Source organism: Rousettus aegyptiacus, unplaced genomic scaffold (assembly GCF_014176215.1).
Source record: "Rousettus aegyptiacus isolate mRouAeg1 unplaced genomic scaffold, mRouAeg1.p scaffold_m13_p_14, whole genome shotgun sequence".
Taxonomy (NCBI): domain Eukaryota; kingdom Metazoa; phylum Chordata; class Mammalia; order Chiroptera; family Pteropodidae; genus Rousettus; species Rousettus aegyptiacus.
In genome coordinates this window covers 27,820,378-27,841,042 of record NW_023416289.1, presented here as the reverse complement: position 1 = coordinate 27,841,042, position 20,665 = coordinate 27,820,378, and the positions used below count along the sequence as shown (strand labels likewise).

Below are 20,665 nucleotides of genomic sequence, written 5' to 3'. Positions count from 1 at the left end.
CGCCGGGCCGCGCCGGAGGTCACTGGAGCGGAAGGAGGGGAACGACGCGAACGTCGTAAAACGCGGGGCCGGGCTCCTTTCCGGCGGCGCCGGGCGAGAAGCGCGAGCAGAGTCTGAGGCGGGCGCTTCGCCTTCCTCCGGCCGGAGCTGGTGTCCGAGGACCCCAGTTCGAAGCGGGACTGAGCCTGTGGGGGCCTCCGTCAGGCGCGAGGTCGCGCCACGCAGCCGCCCCCTCATCCCGCTTCTCCAGCGAGGCGCCGCGCGGCTAGGCAGCGGATCCAGGCCTCAGCCAGCGCCTAGCGCCTAGGGCCTCCGGAGCCCTCCCGGGCTCAGCATGCCCGGGGTGAAGCTAACCACCCAGGCCTACTGTAAAATGGTGCTGCATGGCGCCAAGTACCCCCACTGCGCCGTCAATGGACTCCTGGTGGCCGAGAAGCAGAAGCCGCGCAAGGAGCACCTGCCCCTGAGCGGCCCGGGCGCCCACCACACCCTCTTCGTGGACTGTATTCCCCTCTTCCACGGCACCCTGGCCCTCGCTCCCATGCTGGAGGTGGCCCTCACCCTGGTAAGCATGCGAAGGGCGCCTGGCCGCTCCTCGGAGATTGGCTCGCGGTCGGCTTCCACTCAGCCCCAGCTGGAAGCTGACAGGTGCCCGGCGGGAGTCTAGAACCCAACCCCTGAGGTCGCCGTGAAGATGAACGCGATGACCCACGAGAGCGCGTAGACCTTTGCCCGGCTCTTGGGAAGCGCTCCTCGGGTGGCAGCCCATAGTAGCGGCAGCCCAAGAAGCCACCTTAACTGTTGTGGGTGTTTTAAGAGGTGCTTTAGGCAACAAATAAGATGTTAATTTCCTCAAACCAATAACCTTCATAGAAACAAGCCATCGTTAACAAGCGTTTACATGTGGAGTTTTAAGTCGCGAGAAGTTTCGATGCGTTGGCATCTAAACGCTAGAATTTACTTCTCGAGCACCTTCACAGAACCGGTTCCTCATCTGACATGAGTGTAAACGCTGTGGTTCTTTTGATGTTGGGGTTCCAGAGTCCCAGAGTTGAGACACGTTTGGAGAGAACGTTGACATCACAGGGGCTGCTCCCCTTGAATGTGTGAGCGCTGAATAAGGAGAATTTGGTCCCGTTAGTGACTTATCTAGAATGCTCTCATGGTTTTAAAAGCTCTAAAGACTTTCTGAAATCAAAAAGCTGGAGCATTCGTTCCTTCTACCCATCACACGTTTATGTGTCTACTTGCAATGAGGCACAATGGGGAAAAGACAGATAAAGTGACCGGTAGTGAAATTCTAGGCAATAGTGTTTGCGGTGTGACGCTCAATAAAGGAAAAAAGACCACTTGTAAATACCAGTGAGTTGTTAAAACCTTAGGGAGAGATCAGCTAGCCTCAGACCCGCCTCAGTACCTGAGCTGAGCCACTGATTGTTGTTTGTTTGTTTTTTCATGTAAATATAAACTGATACTAAAAACATGCTAGTTAATTCATGCAAAAGGTACTTAAATTTGAGATGGTGTAGGTAGAAATCCTGTCTCTATATCTCCCACCAAGTAAAATGAATCCATTTCATAATTTACCTGATTATGACACCCATGTAAATTCTTGGTAAGCAGGAAGTATATTTGGGCAAACAGTCATGGCCCAAGGTTACTGGGCACATCTTTGAGTGCCTATTAAATCATCATTGTTTGGATTTCTTCTTATCTCTAGGCAGGAGATAGATAAGAAATAGATGACATAAAATCAACCATTTTAGCTCCTGAATGTGCTGTTGGTACCAAAAAATCACTGTATTGTGCATGTATATGTTTTAACACAAGTCTTTTCAACCAGCTGTCTTAATTCTGTTATCAAGGGAATTGCAGACTAATTGCATATATGTAGTGCATTCACTTGCAGGGAACTAGGTTTGCCAGTCGTATTAATGCAAGATTGTTTCTCCAAAAGTGCCATGCCTGTGATGCAAGAGGGATATGGTGCAAATCAAACACAGTACTTGCTTAGCAGTTGAACTTGTTTCAGGCAGACAAGTACAATACTGAAGAATAGATGTCATGTGTAAGGTTAAGCAGAATGTGGTGAGAGGTCTGAGAGAAACGTCAGCTAACCCAGGGTTGCAGAGTTAGGGAAGGCAGGCTTCCCAGAGAAGAGGATATACAAGTAGTATTATTTGGAGCAGCCATAGTAACCCAGGGGTTGGGGAGAGAATATTCAAAACAGAGGACTAGCATGTGCTAAGACCAGGAGAAAATGAGGTGGGGGAGGGAGCAAGCTAGAGTGTAAAGGGACCTAGGGTAGAGAGAGTTGAGCAGTGGACAGATTTCATAGAGAACCTTGCAGATCACACAAAGGAGTTAGGGCACCTTCTGTCATGAGGACAGAAGGAAACCACTGGAGGAGAGTTGCATGCTCAGACTTGTGTCTTGGAGCGATTATTCTAACCTGCAGCAAAGAGGGTGTTGGAGACAGGAGTATGTGTGGGACTAGAGAAAGAGAGATGTCCTAAACTGGGAGAGAACCAGAAAGGAGAAACCACAGGACTCAATGACTAATCATATGTGGATATAGGTAAAGGGGGAAGCAAGGGTGGTGACACCTTTCTCTCACTTACGCATTGAGAGGACAATGGTGCCTTTCACTGTGGGAAAAACAAAGATAACCTACTGTTGAAAAGTGCATCTGGAGCTCAGAAGATGGATAGACTAGAGATATAGATAGGGAACCAGTAGCTTCTCATTGACTTGAAGCTGTGCGAGCAGATCAAATTGACTAGTACAGTGTTTGGAATGAGGAGAGAGCCATGGACAGAAGCCTGAGGAACTGTAGCTTTTCTGGAGTGGGTGGAAGAGTCATCACAGGGTAACCAAGTGGCCAGAGGGGTGGGAGGAAAAGATCTGTTGATTTTAAGTCCATATAAAATGCTATCAAATACCTAAGAGCATCTTAAAGACAAACTTGAACTGCCCTCGGAAATGTCAAAATATTACTAATTATTCTCATTCTTAAGTAACCTTTACAGAGTTAAAAGGTTATGTTCCCATTATAAGATGTGAGTGTAATACTTGAGGTAATTAAATATACTAACTATAAACAACTGCATTCGAATCACCTTTACATGAATTTTCCCCTAGGAACAGGGCTGTTTCCCAAACCACTTACCTGTGGAGGAAGAATGCCCAGAGGAGGCCTGGACTCTTAAGATGGGCCCACTGCCTCCAGCTTGTTGAGAGGGAAAGGGCACTGCATTTGAAGCCTTGTTCTTTTTTTTTTTTTTTTAAGTTAATAAGAAACAAGTATAATTATAAATAATAACCAGATTTTAAACAGGAATCTGTAAAGGTTATACTACAAAGGATTTCAAAGTAGACAAAATATATAGTAATCTCAAACTCGGAGGACACCAAGTTAACAGATTTCCTCTTAGTCGAGGCCTGTCCAACCTCAAAGGACTGGTCCAGTTGTGCTTTCTCTATTTTTAATTCCTCCTCTTCATTTACAGTGTTGGTGGCAGCATCATTATGTGGATTGTCTAGAATGTCTTTGTTAAATCCACCTGACTCCTCCTCTCTTTGATCCCCACCCATGTTAATATCTTCGGCTATCTGTGCTCTGGGTCTGTTCATTAACAAATCATTATCTAGGGACTATTACTATTACTCAGTAGCTTTGCCTGCCTTGTTTCCAAGGCCAGTTGTTTATTTTCCTCAATTCTTTGTTTTTGTTCTGAAGTTAGGCTTCTACTTGACTCACAAGCAAAGTTCTCACTTTCAGATGAGTTTGTCAAAAAGGAATCTAATTCAGTAGCAGGTACATCGTGGCCATTATTTTTCCCTTTCATCATTGCTAATAAAATCTTCATGCAAAATAGGGAATTTTACCTTATCAAACATGCCTAATGCGGGAAGCCCTCTCTCTGAAATTAATTTCTGAGCATCCAGCTTGAGCATATTCCTTTTAACTATTCTCTTTGGAGGTACAGGAGTAGGTGTGCTCCTCTTCCTGGCTCTTCATCAGGTTCAGCTCCTTCATCTCTCTCTGGAAAAGCTGGTGGTAGAAAAGGATTTGGCAAAGTTTCATCTTCTACATGCTCATAATCTGGTAGCCAATCAGGCCATTCCCCTCTCACCTCACAAAAACTGCAGCGGCCACAGTACCGTATTTGGTGCAGCGGCCATGAGGCCCTGTTCTGATCTTGCTCCCTCTAGGTCATAACACTGTACACTCCAGACTCTCAGCTTCAAGCACTTCTCCCAAACTGGCCCTTCCTTGTTTGAGTCTCCCGTCCAGCAAAGTTATATTTTCAACAGTAAAAACAAACTGTCCTTGCCAAACAATAGTGGTTTATGCTGTCACTGACCAAAATTTTGAATCATAGCCTCAGCATTTGACGAATGTGAAAAAGATGCCAATCAATTAAATAACTTTCACAGTAAACTAATAAAGGAAAATTTACAATATGAGTCCATCCAAAAATTTTGTTAAGGTGTTTAAGTTTATATTATTCAGTTTTGACTTAGCAACTTTATAACCTAAAGGCAATGAAAAATCTCAGTGCATGGAGCCATAGTTTATCAGTGTTATCTGCTATGGAAGATGTAATTTTAGAAAAGCATCTAAATCCATAAAACTATAAACAAAGCCTTATTCGCATGGCTTTTTTCTATTTAGGGAATTTCATATTGTAATTATTTTCGGTAAGTGGGAGAGGCTGACTTGATATGTAGCCCATCAAAAGGCAACATCAGATTCCTTTGAAAGGTTTTTCACTATAATTTTCCATTAAAAAAAAAATCCTTGCATTTCTGGGTGCTTTTTATTTTTTTAAAGTACTTAACGCTTATTATTTATCCTTAGAACCCTTTGACGTAGGTAGTGACAGAATTATTTCTAATAGCAAAAACCCATAAAATATTAGTAGGAAAATTAGCATAAACCTGCTGTTTCTCTAAGCCCTTTTTGTCCTTTCCCCTCTCTTTGATTTCCTAGCACTATGGAGCAGCTTTTGATTACATGCTGCTCAGATGACTTTCTTATTTGCCAGTTGGCCTAATCACCATGATTTTGGTCCAGAATTCTTTCTACTACATCAGTGTACACCTTCTCTGTGCTCATTTGCATGGCTGCTGTTCTCTGGCCTTTTCCTAAGCCACCTACCTCCTTCTGCTCCTTGTTTGTCTCCAGAACATTCATAGGCTAGCCTGGGAGGAGATGGCTACCCTGGGTCCTCCTTTTAGTTCTTCCCCTTGGCTTCTCCTTCTGTCCCCGTCCCATCTACCTCCAGAGCTCTTTTTTCATTTATTCAGCTGCTTTCTCTTCCACAGAAAACTCAGCATCCCAATTGTGAAAGAGCTTTTCTTCTCAGTGAAACTAACAGCCCCTTTACTTTTAGCCTCCAAGGCCTGCTTGTTGCTACAGATAGGAAGACTCACAGACAATCTCAACTTGTAAGTGGCAAGCCCTCCTCAGAGTGGCTTTTTTATCAGTGCCCTGCTTTGCCTACTTTATGGCTGTTGTAATAGTCTTGTGAAGTGGGTAATAGTGCCTTAAAAATTGTAAGGTGCCTCACATTTGCAAAAGTTCACAAGTTTACTAAGAAAAGCTACTGTCTTTGTGCTGAGCCTAATTGGGAATGAATGAGTTGAACCCAAGGCCTTTTGTAGTTTTGGTGTCTGGAATGGAATGAGTCAAAAATTGCATTGAACAGAGGGTGATGGGCTTAATGCCAAAGTAAGAGTGTCCTTTCTTTCTGAAAAGTAAAAGAAACTTCATGAGTAAATGCAGAATTTGGACCCTGTACTCAGTTTTATTAAGTTGACATTAGATTTCAAGGTGTTACCCTGAACTTTGATTTTCATTTTGATTGTTCACAGGATATATGACAAGAGTAAGGAATCATAGCAGCGAGGCAAGGAAAATAGAAATGGATTCACTGAGAACAGAGGTCAAACGGCTTCTCAGTTCTTTCGCCTTGCCCAGCCCCTTTCAGGAGGGAGTGAATTGCCTTTACTGAGCAAGCTATCGCTTAAATCCACTAGGATTTTCATTAACAACCCATTGGGCTTGCTGCAGGAATCTGAAGGCCCTCAGGACCTGCCTGCCCCATCCCTACTCCAACCCCTGTCCACACTGCTCATCTTCCACACTGACTTTTACTCCACACCAGGTCACTCTTACTTGATAATATCTGGTACCATTTTCAAGACTATCAAAGAAAACTCTTCCCCTCTTATTTGTTTCCCTGTCTCTATGGACTCTGATGGCTGGTAGGGAGGCCTTAGTCAGTTCTCCATTCTTCACCTGGTGGCCACTTGTGTCTATATCTGGACAGCTGTGGACAGGGGTTGGGGTGGGGATGCCATCATAGGCATCCATACAATTAACCTGGGTATTCTTGTTTGAATCATTCAAAAGTTTCTAAAACTAAGCTAGAGCTTTTGTAACATAGTTCACTTTTAGAGTAGCCTCTTCAGAGAGTTTTGCTAGAAGTTAAAGGTAATGGCATTATTTTCCTGCTGGAATTTGGTTAGGCCCTTGAAGTTTTTAATACAAGAATTTGCCCTTCATCAGGTGAAGTGTAAGTAGAGGTGTGCAGTGTGTTTGCTCAGTGGCCCTGCACCCTTGCCTTCAGCCCCGGAAAGGAATCTAGGAGCACCTTAGGCTGCTCACTGAAAACTACTGCTAGGGAAAGTCAGTTACTACCAGTAACAAATAATTTATCTTATCCTTATATTAAACAAGCTGTTATCAGCCAAAAAATAGCCCCCCAAAATGTCCATGTTCTAATCCCCAGACCCCGTGAATATGTAAACCTTACACGGCAAAAGGGACTTGGCGGATGAGATAAGGGTTTTGAGACGGGGAGATTATCCTATATTATCTGATGGACCCAGTGTAAGGATCCTTATAAGAGAGAAGCAGAAGTTCACTTAGAGTCAAAGATGTGATGACAGAAGCAGAGGTCAGAGTGATGCAGCCACTAGCTAAGAAATGTGGTGACCTCTGGATGCTAGAAAAGGCAAGAAGCAGATTCTCTCCTTGAGCCTCCAGAAGGAGTTGGCCCTGCTTACCCATTATAGACTTCTGACCTATAAGATAGTCTGTGTTGCATTAAGCCACTGAGTTTGCGTAATTTGGAAACTAAGACAGCCAAACTTGGGACCCATCTCTAGTTCTAACTCAACGTACAAGGACAACCCTCTGAGGACACACTTAGAGGCCAATCTTTGATTAGAAACGAAGACTGGGAGGGCTACACTAAAGGAGAGGCTAAGTTAGTGGGTCTAAGTTCAGGGAATGGGGCCAAATGCCACATTTTACAACTAGGCTGTGCCCTTTGGTGCTACATAGAGATAAGTTGAGAAAAAGAAAAAAGAAAAGAAAAGAAAAGAAAAGAAAAGAAAAGAAATAGCTGCTGTAAGCAGCAATAGAAAATTTCTGGAACTCATTCTTTTAAGAGATGATAGAAACAAAATATAAGTAATTTTGGAGTTATTTGCAGCAAAGTTACAGTGAAAAAGCCATTATAAATATTTTGGAGATGTAGCCTTAATCTTTTGGGTGGATGACCAAAACATCTAATTGGTTCAATGAGCCTTGGTTTTGACCCAATATGGTAATTCGTGAGCTCTTAGGAGGCCAGAATTATTATTCTAATCCTTGTGTGAGCCAGGGAACCTTGGACTGTAACCGTTTTCTAATGTCTGCTTTTAGTCATGAAGGAGACTGAGGTCCAATCCAGATTTCAAGAAAAAGAGCAATAGGGTTATGTTTTTTAAAAAAAAGGAAAAGAAGGAAAAACATTTTTAACCAGTTAATTCACTGTGAAAAAAGCAAGGATCAATTTTTTTCCTCTTCTGCAAATTGAGAATAGAATTTATTGCAATGTATTATTAAAATTCCATTATGGCAAAACAATTGGGATGACCTTTTGTTGTTTTTAATAATGACATTAGGCCTGTAGAAAACTAAATCTGATGACAGAAGAGTGGCATTATAAAATGTACAAAAAAAACTTTCAAAGTCGACCAACATGCTCCCATTTAAAACCATGTCACAGGGAATTGAGTGTGTGCACGCGCACGCACGTGTGTCCCAACCTGTATCTACCCGCCTGCACGCATGTGCCTGTTTACTCCACATCCCAGTATGAAGGGTTTTTCTTGGTATGTTGGTAGGAATACCAAAATATAGTATAAAAAGAGTTGATTTCAAAAGAGACTTAGATTCCCATTCAGGCTCTGCTGCTGGCTATGCAAACTTGGAAACTCTGAGCTTTAGTTTGTTTATCTGTGAAGGATTCATTTAAATGATCTTAAGAATTTTTCAAGCCTCGTCTCCCACCTCCCCATATTACCTCACCTGTTTTAATATGTTTTGACATTGAGGCTTTCTGCAGGGACTGGGCAAGGAAGTCATTTCTCATATCCAGCCGTACTCCTGGGCATTATAGGGTCCTCATTTGTGGGAAGACACCCCACCTCAGTGAAAAGGAGATGAGAGGCCCATGCTACTTCTGTGCTTTCTCTGGCCTCACGTGTTTTTCTGTGAATATCTGTTTTATTCTCGTAGCCCTTCTTCTGTGGAGAAGGATAGGTTTATAGGCATCTCATCTCTGCATTGGGTGAGGGGAGGTCTGTTGTGTTTACTGAGACTTGATATTTAAGGGAAAATCATTTATCTTTTCCCAATTTTTGTTCCTCTTTCAGATTGATTCATGGTGCAAAGATAATAGCTATGTGATTGCTGGTTATTATCAAGCTAATGAACGAGTAAAGGATGCCAGGTATGTCCATGCAAAAGCCCTCTGTGGTCTGAAGGAACAATCACATGACAGACAATCTCCGATGTGCTTTTTGACCTCCTATAGGCTCAAGATGTGAAGTCTGTGACAACAAAATCCCTCTGTGCCCTCTGTGCTTGTTTATAGTATTTGAGGGGAGCTGTGGTATGGATAATTCCAAACAATAGAAAGACTAAACAGTTATATTAACTTCAGGATTCTGTTCTGTATCTTTTTTATTTTGCTTGAAGACAATTCATATGGTGAAAGTAATAGTCATGAGCCTTCAATTTCAGTCCCCAGTCAGCTTTGCCTTGCTTCCCATTCCCAAACTAGGAATGAGATAGAGCAGAGCATTAGGAAAGAATACTGCTTGCTCTCTTTTAGGGTAAATAAACTTTTAGGCTTGGTGCTCTGAGAGTATAATACTGTGATGAAAATGTGGCGTTTGCTGCTTCCTTCATATTTGCTGCTGCTTTCATGCTCCTGGTTTCTTTCTCACTAATGAGAAAAGTAGAGAGCTCTGCTTTATTTCTGCCTCAGTCTTGGCCTCAACAGAAAAAGATGACACACTGAAGTTAGGATAATTTGAGGATGGCTTAATAAGAAGGTACTTTCCAAAGGTGTAGACAGTATGTAAGAGAACTCGTGAGTAGTGCAGTAACCCAACACTGGTGACAAAAGCCAGTACCATCCCTGGGCCCGACAGGATGGGAAGGAAAGAGTTGAGTAAAGAAGTCCACCTTGGGAAGGGATTAAGATGTACACATTGCCAGTTATAAAAAGTCACAGATATAAATTACAGTATAGGGAATGTAGCAATACTATTATAATAATGTATGGTATCAGATGGATACTAGACTTACTGGGGTGATCACTTTGTAAAAGTATAAAAATGTCTAAAAACTATGTTGTACACCTGAATCTAATATAATACTGTATGACAACAGTAACAGAAAAAAATTTTTTTAAGAAAAAAAGTCTTCCTCAAGAGGAGCTGTGCCCTTTGGTCAAGGGACATAGCCGGCAGCCAGTCTGGTGTGACCTTACAAGGAAAGCCCAAAGGAGTTGGTGCCCTGACCTTCATCTGAGTTCCTCCCACCAGGAGTTGGGGAGGATGTGAAGTCTCCTGCGTGGTATATAACGGGAGGCACTAACACGCTTTCCTCACGTTGTCAGGGCTGACCAACTCCAGTATCCAGGCAGTTAAGGGATATAGTGAAGGACCCCAGACCTAAACTCCTGGAGTTATGTCCACTTGCCCAGCTAGGTGAGAGGTTGGACTCAATAGCATTTTTAGAAATAATACAATGAACTGGCGAGCAAGTATTACTGTCATTGATAAGGCACAAATACACTTCAGGGACTTAAACTCTCTTACCCTTAGAGAACAAGGTCCAGTTGGGACTCTGAGGGAGGCAGGATAACAAGCGAAATGCCAGGTTCAAAATGATCCCCGTTGAAGCCTCTGCTGGGATAACAGTGCATGGGCTCTCTCTGAGCCGCAGTTTTTCAGCTGTTCCCACTACCTCTCTGACTGTTCTTTCCCTGAGCCCAGAAGCACCATTCGTTTCTCCTCCTTGGGTACATCTCTTACTAATAACCTCACTCCTTCTGGAACCTCCTCTCCATTCCATTCCACCCATGCTCCCACCCCGCAATGTATTGACTCAGTTCTCCATTCCCATGGGGCCCATGTCAGACTTGGTGTTTGGGCATGATTGTCTGCCACAGGCAGCCAAGCTCTGCACTGAGCAAAATTAAAGACTCTTGACCCTTGCTTGCAGGCTGCTGGCTTGAATATGAAAGATATTGCCAACACAGGACTAACACGAGACAGTAGGCCAGGTGCCATGAGGGTAAGGCAGAGGGCTGTGACAGCAGGAGCATAGCGAGAGACGCTCTCAGGAAGGACTGCCATTTGAACTGGCTCTGGAGCATGGCCAGGGTCTTGTCAAGTTCGGGTGGGAAGGCCAGGAAGGAAGAGCATTCCAAGGGGGGATGGCATGAGGAAGACACCAGGTAGGAATGGGTGTGGGGCATGGAGTGTGCACACAGAAGAGGTGCTAGGAAGTAAGGCTGGAAAGGTAGGGCGAGGCCACGCCCAGGGCTCTAAGTTATTTTGAATTCATTTTGTAAGCAGTGGGGAGCCGTCCTTGGAAGGAGGGTTTTCCTGAACCGAGCAGTCCTTTCCCACAGCCACTCTTAAAGGAGAGGAAACTAGACAAGAGGTAAGGGCACTGGCTTGTCAAGTGAGCTTAGACATCTCCCTTTGCTTTATGCTCCACCCCACCCCTAAATCTGTGCCTTACATAGTCTTTCCAGGTGGACCTGCACGGGCTCTGTGTCTGCATGTCTTATTTGGCTCATGGCCTCTCCATCTTCCTGCCTCTATTCAGACCTCATGCCATCCCAGCCTACAATTATCTTACTCAGTCACCATTTTCGTGCTATTCATGTTTTCTAGATTTTCCCATTCTGTCACCCACTCTGTGCTTCTGGAGGGTTTACATTCCTCCATTGATGTCAGTGTTTAAGTACCTACTAACCAGCCATTTGTCAGATCCATAAGATTAAACTTGGAGGAGAGGGTGCCCCATAACCCTTTAGTTCCATCTGATGAGTTTCTGTTGTACTTCAGGATTTCATCTACCCCTCCAATGTGCTGGTGCTATGTTAGGAGTAAACCTGGAGTCCCTTACACCGTATCTGGCCTGGGGCTTTACTGACATCATCCTGTCTAATCCTCACAAGAACTCAGGTGAAGAAACTCCAGATAGATACCTGCACAAAGGTCACACACAGCTTAGAAGCTCAGGAGCTGGGCTTGTACCAGCTTCCTTCTTCAGTACTTTTTGCCTCTACATGAAAGATCTTCCCTTCTCTCTTCAGCCAGACTAGCTAAAAATCTGCTTTTCTTTCAGAAATATCAGCTGATTAACAGTGTCTCAAAGCATAAGCTTTGGAACCAGGTAGACGTGGATTCAAATCCTAGGTGACTTGGGCCTCAGTGGTCCTATCTGTAAAATGGAGCTAAGAGCTTATAACCTGAGCAAGTCGTCATGAGGATAGAGCGAAGCAACACACAGCATGGTTAGCTCTGTGCTTGGTTCAAAGTAGAGGCTAGTCTTGTAATTACTTTTTTCAAAAAAAAAACATTCAGTGTTTTAATATTATAAAAAGAAATGTAAGGTGTTTGTAACTGCATAACTCATTTCCAAAACTTGAGGTTATTGCATGATTTTATTATGTCATAATTGCTAGTGTTTTGCTTTATAATTAGCATTTCATATGGGTAAATTTCATTTCCAGGAACAGTGCTTGGCCTCAGGTAGATACTTAACAAAAAGCTTTTAGATACAAAATGTAAGATCTCAGTTACGAGTAAATGCCTAGCTGTGTGCTGGTTGGAAAGGGGGTGGTTAGCAAAGTGGTCTCTATCTCTGGTGCCTGCAGTTTTATTTGGCAGCCAACTCTTCACAAGAACAGAAGTTGATACAGACTGGTAGGAAACACAGTAATGACTTTAATATAATGCAACAGTCTTACATTAGGAATGAAGTAGGTCAGGATTTGAGACTAAGTGCATAACACAAAAAAAGTAAAATCGGCAATTCATTAACTATATGTTTTTTATTCTCTTTAAAAAGAATAAATTTTAAATTTGAGTTCTTGGGCATTTGAAATGGTTGTTCTTATTTTTAATGAATGTTTCTTGGCCCCCTTTCCAATAAAAGTCACCAACTACTATGATAATCATAAATGTTTGGATAACAGTTTTGTAAGTTTCTTCATGTTTCCTAGTCCCTGGAAGATCATATGTTTAGCAAATGCCAACTTCCTTTCCCTTTGCACCTGAGGTGTAAGTGGGTCGGGACCGGTAACATTGCAGAACAGTCGAGGTGTGCCTTTTCCACATTTGGTGGTTGAATAGGCAGCCATGTTCCTGTGCCTCGCCATTTCCCATCTGAGCTGTGGGACTTGGCACTTGTCGACTCCTGGTAAATACAGTGAAGCACTCCCTTCACTTTAAGAGCTTTCTGTACTGACCTGAGGGACAAGAATCCCTGGAGCCCTTTCTCTTTCAAACTGTTTTGTTGTTTCATAATACTGCAGTCTTGATTAATCAGCATGTCACTATATATTCTCAACTTTGAAAGTGAAAATAGAATAATTAAATAAAAATTTTTTATAAAGTGTCTACTTTTTTCAGCTCAATCATGAGTAAAAGGTAATTTTATAGTGTTTCTTTAAATAAACTCAAATTTTTTTATGCCTATTAAAATATATATTTCAGTCCCTTCTTCAAAAAGCTGAGATTCCAATTGTGCAGGGAAAATAAGATGCACAAAAAGACAACTGCATGCCAAGGATTAAGTGTCAAAGCTTTTTGAAGCAAACACTCAGTTTAGAGAAGGGACAAATGGACCTCATCTGGGGCAGCTTGGCAAGACCTCCCAGAGAGGGTGACATTTTCCGGGCTTTAAAGATGGGAAATGAATTCTGCAAGCAGAGATTGGCATGGAAGGACATTCCAAACAGGGAACAGTGTGAGTGAGGGAGGTGATATATAGGCCGTTTCATTGAATAGGCAAATGATTTACTGAAAATTTAAAGACACACACAGCTTTGTTCCTGTGGGTAGGCATGGTGGCTAGGTCCATGGTGAGAAAGGCCTGGACTTGTCAGACTGAGGAAAGTGAGCTTTTGTCTTAGAAGCAGTGGTGAGTGGCAGATGGGGGGAGAGGAGGGTGGAAGTTTTATTTTTAGGAAAATTGATCTAAAGAGTTTTCAGGATACATTAGATAAGAGACTAGAAGTTGAGACCAGTTAGGAAGCAATTTTAGAAACCCGTGGCTGTGGTGATAACCTGAACGAAATGGGTGATAGGGAGAATTAAGAAGGCAGACGCAAGGAGAGAATCTATAGTGCCTGGTGAGTAAGTGAAGAAAAGTAGGAAAGGTAACCTCAATTAGAGAAACTGGAAATAGGCCGGCCTGCCTGGACACGGTGGATTCCAGCTAGAAGGCCTTGGAAGGGAGGCAGGTGGCTGGTAGGTTTCAAGGGTGCTGCCGCACAGAGGGCACAGATTGCCGGATTGCACGGTCGTGTGAGAACATGGAGCAAGAGGGACATGACTGAAGACTTACTAAGCTTAAGAAATCTGGTCGAAAGGGAGGAAAGAGATTAGACAGTGGCTTGAGGGAAACAGTTAAGTAATTTTTTTTTCCTAAAAAAAGAAAACACTTACTCAGATTTGACAGCAGAGCTGGGGAAGAGAGAATATAAATTAAGATCTGGAGGAGGAGATCAGAGTGGATGGGCCTAGGGGTGGGAGGAAGCCTCTTCCTGAAAGCGGATAGAAGGATAACTTTGTGTTAGAGGGGTAGCCAGGGGTGATGTGGGAGCCACTCTAATTCATTTTATTGACTTAAGGTTGAAAGTTGTCATTTATCAGGGTTGGGATGGGGCAGGGCCAGAGCCAGCAATTGAAGGCCCACGAGCATGGAGAAGCTTTGGTATGGCTTAGGAATTTTAGAAATTTTTTTTAAAAGGAAAAGCAAAGACTCAATTGTCAGGAGCTAAGAGGTAGACAGAGTCACTTTGGGAACTTAGAAATGGAAAAGGCAGGCATAGGGAGGCTTCCAGCCTGGAGCTTACGCAGGCAGGCGCAGTCAGCAGCAGTTCATCAAAGTGCCTAGCTTCACTCTCCACTGGATTCCAGGGAGGCTTTCTATTTAGAAGATGCCTTCGCAGGATCCCCTCTGCAAGTGTTTCCCAGTGAAATGAGACAGGACCTGCTTTGTACTGTGCTCCCCATTGCCCTTACAGCATTCCCCATCCTCGGCATAAATCATTGCAGCTGGACCGCTGTTAGCCCTTTTATCATTGTTTATTAACTGTGCTGTAGGTAGACATGTTGGGTGGCATTAACTAGAATGCGGCAAACTCACTGGTTCTTCTTCTGCAGTCCAAACCAGGTTGCAGAAAAGGTGGCCTCCAGAATTGCGGAGGGCTTCAGCGATACTGCTCTTATCATGGTAAGTCTTTCTTGATTGCCTCTTGTGTTTTCTGTTTACAGTGTGGCTACTGAGCATTCTCTTGCTAACATGGAGCTTTGCTGTAGAAGAGGTCTTCCTTTCTGCAGATATTTCATCAGACCATTGCCACCTTTTGCAGTCACAGCACATGGATCTCCAAAAGAGGGGAATCATTCAAATTTGGTGGTTTTCTGTGGGGTCCCCGTGCCAGCAGTATAGCACAAGCAGTGAACTTGTTAGAAATGCAATTTCACAGGGCCCAGCAATCTGTATTTTTATAAGCTTCCAGATGATTCTGATGCACACTTAAATGTGAGAACCCTGTAGAAGAAGAAGGAAGGAAGGAATCAGGAAGATATGTAGCTAACGTAAGAGCCTTGTTAAACAATCTCAATTCAGACAGAATCCTAATGGAGAGGGAAGAAGTAATGTTTCGAAGCTCCACTTTCATGAAAAAATAATGAAATACGTATTGTTTATCCTGCATAACATACAGTTTACCATAGGCCACGCTCATAGTGTCTGCACACAGTAAGGCAGAATTCTGCTGTGGGCCACAAGGAGGTGCCTAAGGACCTCCAGAAAGGTGCTGGCTGTTGGCCGTTTGTTAACACTCCTTACAGGTGTGTCCTTTGTCTTGCGTGCAGGTAGACAACACTAAGTTTACGATGGACTGCATGGTACCTACGATCCATGTGTATGAACACCACGAAAACAAATGGCGGTGCAGAGACCCACACTAGTGAGTGCCGTGTTCTTGGGGTAACCTGTGTGCAGAGTACGCTGAGGGCTGTTCCCGAGCACTCAGCTTCCCCTGGAAAATTGATCCCAACCTCCTGTGTTTTATGAGGGAATGCACGGCCCTCATACAGAAATCATGCATGTTCTTCAGCTGCTGGGGACTAAGGCCAACAGAGTTTCTGAACAGTAGAGAGAACCTAAGTGTTACTCAAGGGTCTTCCTGTCCCCAGCCCCAGCGCACCACTCTGCAAGCCAGAGCCTCTTCCCAGGCATTTGGCTTGGTTTATTTGTAATAACTCTGAAAACATCGGTCATCTACCTTCAGCTCTTGCAGCATTTCATTTGGAGAATGTCTTTCATACCTTAACCATGTTTTATATCAATTACGAACGTCTTTATGTGTTTAAAATGTACGTGTTTGCTAATACTCATTATTGTCTTCCTTTATACCACTCTTCATGTGGCTGTTTTTTTGTTTATTAAAAAGCCACCTTTTCGTTAAGAGGTTGATTCCTCCTATTTCTCCTATTTCACCCCATAGTGATTACTGTGAAGACTGGCCAGAGGCCCAGAGGATCTCAGCATCACTCTTGGATAGCCGGTCCTATGAAACGCTCGTGGATTTCGATAACCACCTGGATGACATTCGGAATGACTGGACAAACCCAGAGATCAATAAAGCTGTTTTGCACCTGTGTTAGGGAGGGACTTCAGTGACTGGTCTCTGGGCATTTCCACTATGCTGAAGAAGAAAAGCTATTTTTAAATATAGATAAAATATCGCATAGCCTGTGTGGAAAACTGACAGTTTTCAGCCTTGGCATGTGCCTTGAAGGAGGGCGGAATGTCCCATCAGTCGTCTTTTTAATGCAGAGTCTTTAGAAGCGGTACGGACTATCCAGTCTGACTGTGGAGTCCTTCCCAGTTGCGTTACCGTAATCCTCCCTATCAAAGCTGTTTCTGCTTGTCCAAGATTGTTCCTATTAAATGATTTTAACTAACCTTTTATAATCTGGAGAGGATACTTTTTAAGCCAAAAACCATGTGTTATGCCCACATGAGAGCAGTTGTGAGTTTTCATCCCGTTTGAGTTCATGTCGTCCCGTCCCGGGATTGGGCAAGCGCATGGTGTGCCAGTGCCCGTGTCTGAGAACCTGTGTGTGAGTGTTCATTGGTCGGGAGGCCACAGCCACAAACAGCACTGCTCCACATGGTGTCGAGCTCACGTAGCCACCGCAGCTCTACACAGTGGGAATAATGCCACTGTTGCCTGAGAAACCATCATTAAGGGTGAAAACAAACATCGTTGGTAACGGGAGCCCAGTGTAATGCTGCTTAAGCCAGAAAGCTTGTAACCTGTGGAATCAAATCAGGAAAAATGAAACAGTGCCAAGATTATTTTTAAAAGGCAAGAATCAGTCCTAACTCATTTGCATGATTATCCAATGGTTAGAATTTATGTATTCAAAATAATTATTTCTTTTGTATTTGAAGCAACAGGAACAAAACAAAACTTAGACTCCCCAAGATTACAGAGCAGTCTATAAAGTTTTATGTGGAACTTATTATGGTCAAGCTTTTTAACCTAGTCATAGGAAATTGATAGAGAAATTTGATGGTGCCATGGAATTTTTTCTTTTTTATATGGATTATTTTGCGTGGAGTTAAGAGAATTGTATCTTTTCTGCAGTCTTTCTTTGACCACACAAAGGAAATTTGTAACAATTGGCATGATCTATTGAAAGGGTTTGTGACACAGCATTCATTATTTTCTCTTGACAGGTAGAAAGAAATAATTTCAGACAGTGCCTACAATAGATGTGCTTTCATTAATCCACCAAATTCTCTCTTCCCCTCTCTTTAGACTACTCTTACCCTTAACTTTTGAGGCCAACATTATTTCGTATGGGAAACAGAGAAGTGGTGGATTCCATCTTTCTCACTGTCCTCACCTTACAAACCAGGACCATCTCAAATGGAGTATGTAAGCAATCTTGTCCGAATGGGTTTGTGTTTGTTTCAAAAAAAGAAGAAGAATCACCTGGTAGCATTTACCACAGAAAAGGCTGTCTTTTCCTGCAATTCAAAGGAGTGTGTGCTACCTTCATTTCAAGGTCAGAGCTACTTGGAATCAAGATGTGGCTAAGGCTAGTTTGGGAGGCATTTTAAAGATAGTCTTAAAACCCTTCAGGGTCACACAAGTTAGGCTGCAAGAGTAGCAAACATAACTGGCCGGGTGCATGGGAAGGTCAGCAGTTCAGGTCACTTGTGTGTCTTAGATGTAACATGGTCACTTGTCATTTGGCCGACATGGGTTTGAATCATGTCTGGAGGCAAGAAGGCTAGTAAGCAACTCTAGCATTTGCCTCTGTGTTCACATAGGTTCTATATGAAAAATTGGCTCTGTAAAGAAAGAAAGCTAGAAAGTGAAAATGAGGGATTTAATAACATCCAGTCGGATGTTTCCATGCCCCCCAAGTTCATATGGGATAGTATTAAGTGGTATTAGGAGGTGGAGCCTGTGGAAGGTGGTTAAGTCATGAGGGTCAAGCCCTCATGAATGGGTTAATGTTCCTATAAAAGAAACCCCATGGAGCGCTCTCACTTCCCTGTATGAGGACACGGGGAAGTCAGCAGTCCGCAACCCAGAGGAGGGCATTCACCAGAACCTGACCTTGCTGGCAATAGACTTCCAGCCTCCAGAACCATAAAAAACAGGTTTCTGCTGATGAGCCACCCAGTTTGTGGTATTTTGTTATAGCAGCCTGAGCGCACTAGGACAGGATGGCTTTAAATTGAAGAGTGGTTTTTAAATTTTTGGTTGGTTAGGGATGTAATTTTATACAATGAATATAACATAGTATTTCATGGCAGAGCTTTAGGCTTGTATTTACAAAATACTTGAGGCTTGTATTTGACTTTAGGCTGGTGTTTATGAAATCTAAAAGCCTCATATTTTTCAACTACAGGGAAAATTATTGCTTAGAGGATTTAGTTGGGTTCTTTTGATTGTAACGAATGAAGACTCACAAGGATTCCTGGGGAGCAATGCGGGCCTCGAAATGAAATCGAGCCAACCCAGGGCCTGACCTCATGGAGTCTAGAGTCTGGAGGAGGTTTTCAGATTTGGGTCAGCTCTAGAAAACCTCAGCTGCAGAAATGCTTGACTTCTCACCCTAGTGTATGACCATGAATGTGACGGCTCCAAGTGACTTTGTGTCTCAGCACTGGCTCACTTCCTCTTTTTCATGGTTTGATTCCTCTGAACACTTGCTCAGGGTCCAGGACAGCTTCTTGTCCCTTCTATGTTACCACCTTTCAATGCCAACTTCTGTTGCTAACCAGTTCAGTTTTTCACTTTTCAAATTCCATAGAAAAGCACCTAATCAGCCCAGTTCACCTTTATATCTAGTCTGTTGGGCATAATTTGTGGGCTAACCAATGGATTAACTTCCTTAGGTTGTCCCTTCAACTGTGGCTGAGAAATATTGAAAGATGTGACATGTTCATTGCCTCTTGGGAGGGTCATGAACAGGAAAGGATGCTTGAGATTACAGCAGTCCCCAACCTTTTTGGCACCAGGGACCAGTGCTTCTGTGAGAATTTAATGAATTTATTGATGATCTGAGGTGGCGCTCAGGCGGTGATGCTAGCGCAGGGGAGGGCTGCAAATACAGATGAAACTTTACTTGCCTCACTGGCTGCTTACTTCCTGCTGTGCAGCCTGGTTCCTAACAGGCCACCTATGATACCAGTCAGTGGCCCAGAGGTTGAGACCCCTGCTTCAGAAGAAAGTGTGGCAGTAGCTCTAGTATATTTGTGTTCATGATTTTAGTTGTTCCTGAAGGCTTCTAGTTAACTTTTCATTTGAAAATTATTTTACACTTAGAAAGTTGCAAAAATCATACAAAAAGTCCTGTAAATTCTTTACGTTCACCATTGTCAATATTTTGCCATTTTTGTTTTCTAGGCCTAGTTTTTAATAAATCCATGTTAAATAGAAATCATGAATGCCTCTATCTTCCCTCCACTCACTTAGCTTTTCCTCTCCCTGTGTTCTGATGTTCTCAAAATGACAAAAGCTGTGTTGGGTTGGTTCTCAGGAAAGTTGTCAGCAGTTATGAAGCTGTTTTAGGAGACATATTCAAATTTGAACCCTCTATCAGACATAGTAGAGATGATATGACAAAATCAATGCAATTGAAATAAAGTTTAAGGGTAGATAAAGTGGCTACAGATATGAAAAACCATACCCATAGTAACTGAATTACTGGATAAACATTAAAAGTCTTTTTAAATGTATACTGTGCATGTTTTTTAAAAACATATAATTTACAATAGCAAAATATTAGTAAATTTTGCAAAACATATGCAAACTTTTAAAGGAGAAAATAATAAAACTTGAAAGAAAAAGGCATAAATCAAGATATACCATTGTTCTTTATAAAAAATAATTGGTATCACAAAGATGTCCATTCTCCCTTACCAAATAAATTCCAAATAAATTCCTGCCCCCCTCCAACGACAAAAAAAAAAAAAAAACCTGTAGGGTTGTTTTTCCTCACTTTCACTTCTTTGTAGAATTCTTGTACTTGATTCTCCCACCAGCTCCCCAAGAATGTATGCCATCCTTTGGTGTGGCTTTCAGCTTAGAACCAGGATTCCTATGGCTGAGTAAGGCTTACATTGTCACAAGAAAACAGTGTTTGGAAGGAAAGAACATATTTGCAAAACACACACACACACACACACACACACACACACACACTTCCAAGATGCAGATACCTGCTCCTATATCCTTGTAAAAAGTTCAAAAGCCTCCGCTGAACCTCTAGCCGCTGTGCTGAGCTCCCTGGCCCTAAGAACAGGCTTAAGCTTTTTCCCAACCCAGGATAAAGCCTGTCTAATAGCTGCCTGAAATGTATTCATACTCTGCATTTTTATAGAAAAGAATTCAAGGAGCAACACAAAGTATATTTGTACATTGAGAAAAATCCTCGTACATCAAAATGTTCCTAAATAATTCTTTCTTAAATCTAAAGGTCTTAGAAAGGAGAGAAGGTACGTGTTTGTGTGGAGATAGCCCCCTTAGAG

The 20,665-nt window shown here is 42.8% G+C and overlaps 1 protein-coding gene across 1 annotated transcript; it reads left to right on the top strand.

Moving 5' to 3' along the window:
- Nucleotides 1-53: 53 nt before the first annotated feature.
- Nucleotides 54-19,575, top strand: EMC8 (ER membrane protein complex subunit 8). The gene is made up of 5 exons (XM_016129472.2): nt 54-565; nt 8,716-8,792; nt 14,761-14,830; nt 15,478-15,572; nt 16,113-19,575. Exons 1-5 carry the CDS (start codon nt 335-337, stop codon nt 16,270-16,272), a joined length of 633 nt encoding a protein of 210 aa, XP_015984958.1. The 5' UTR covers nt 54-334; the 3' UTR covers nt 16,273-19,575.
- The last annotated feature ends 1,090 nt before the right edge of the window (nt 19,576-20,665 follow it).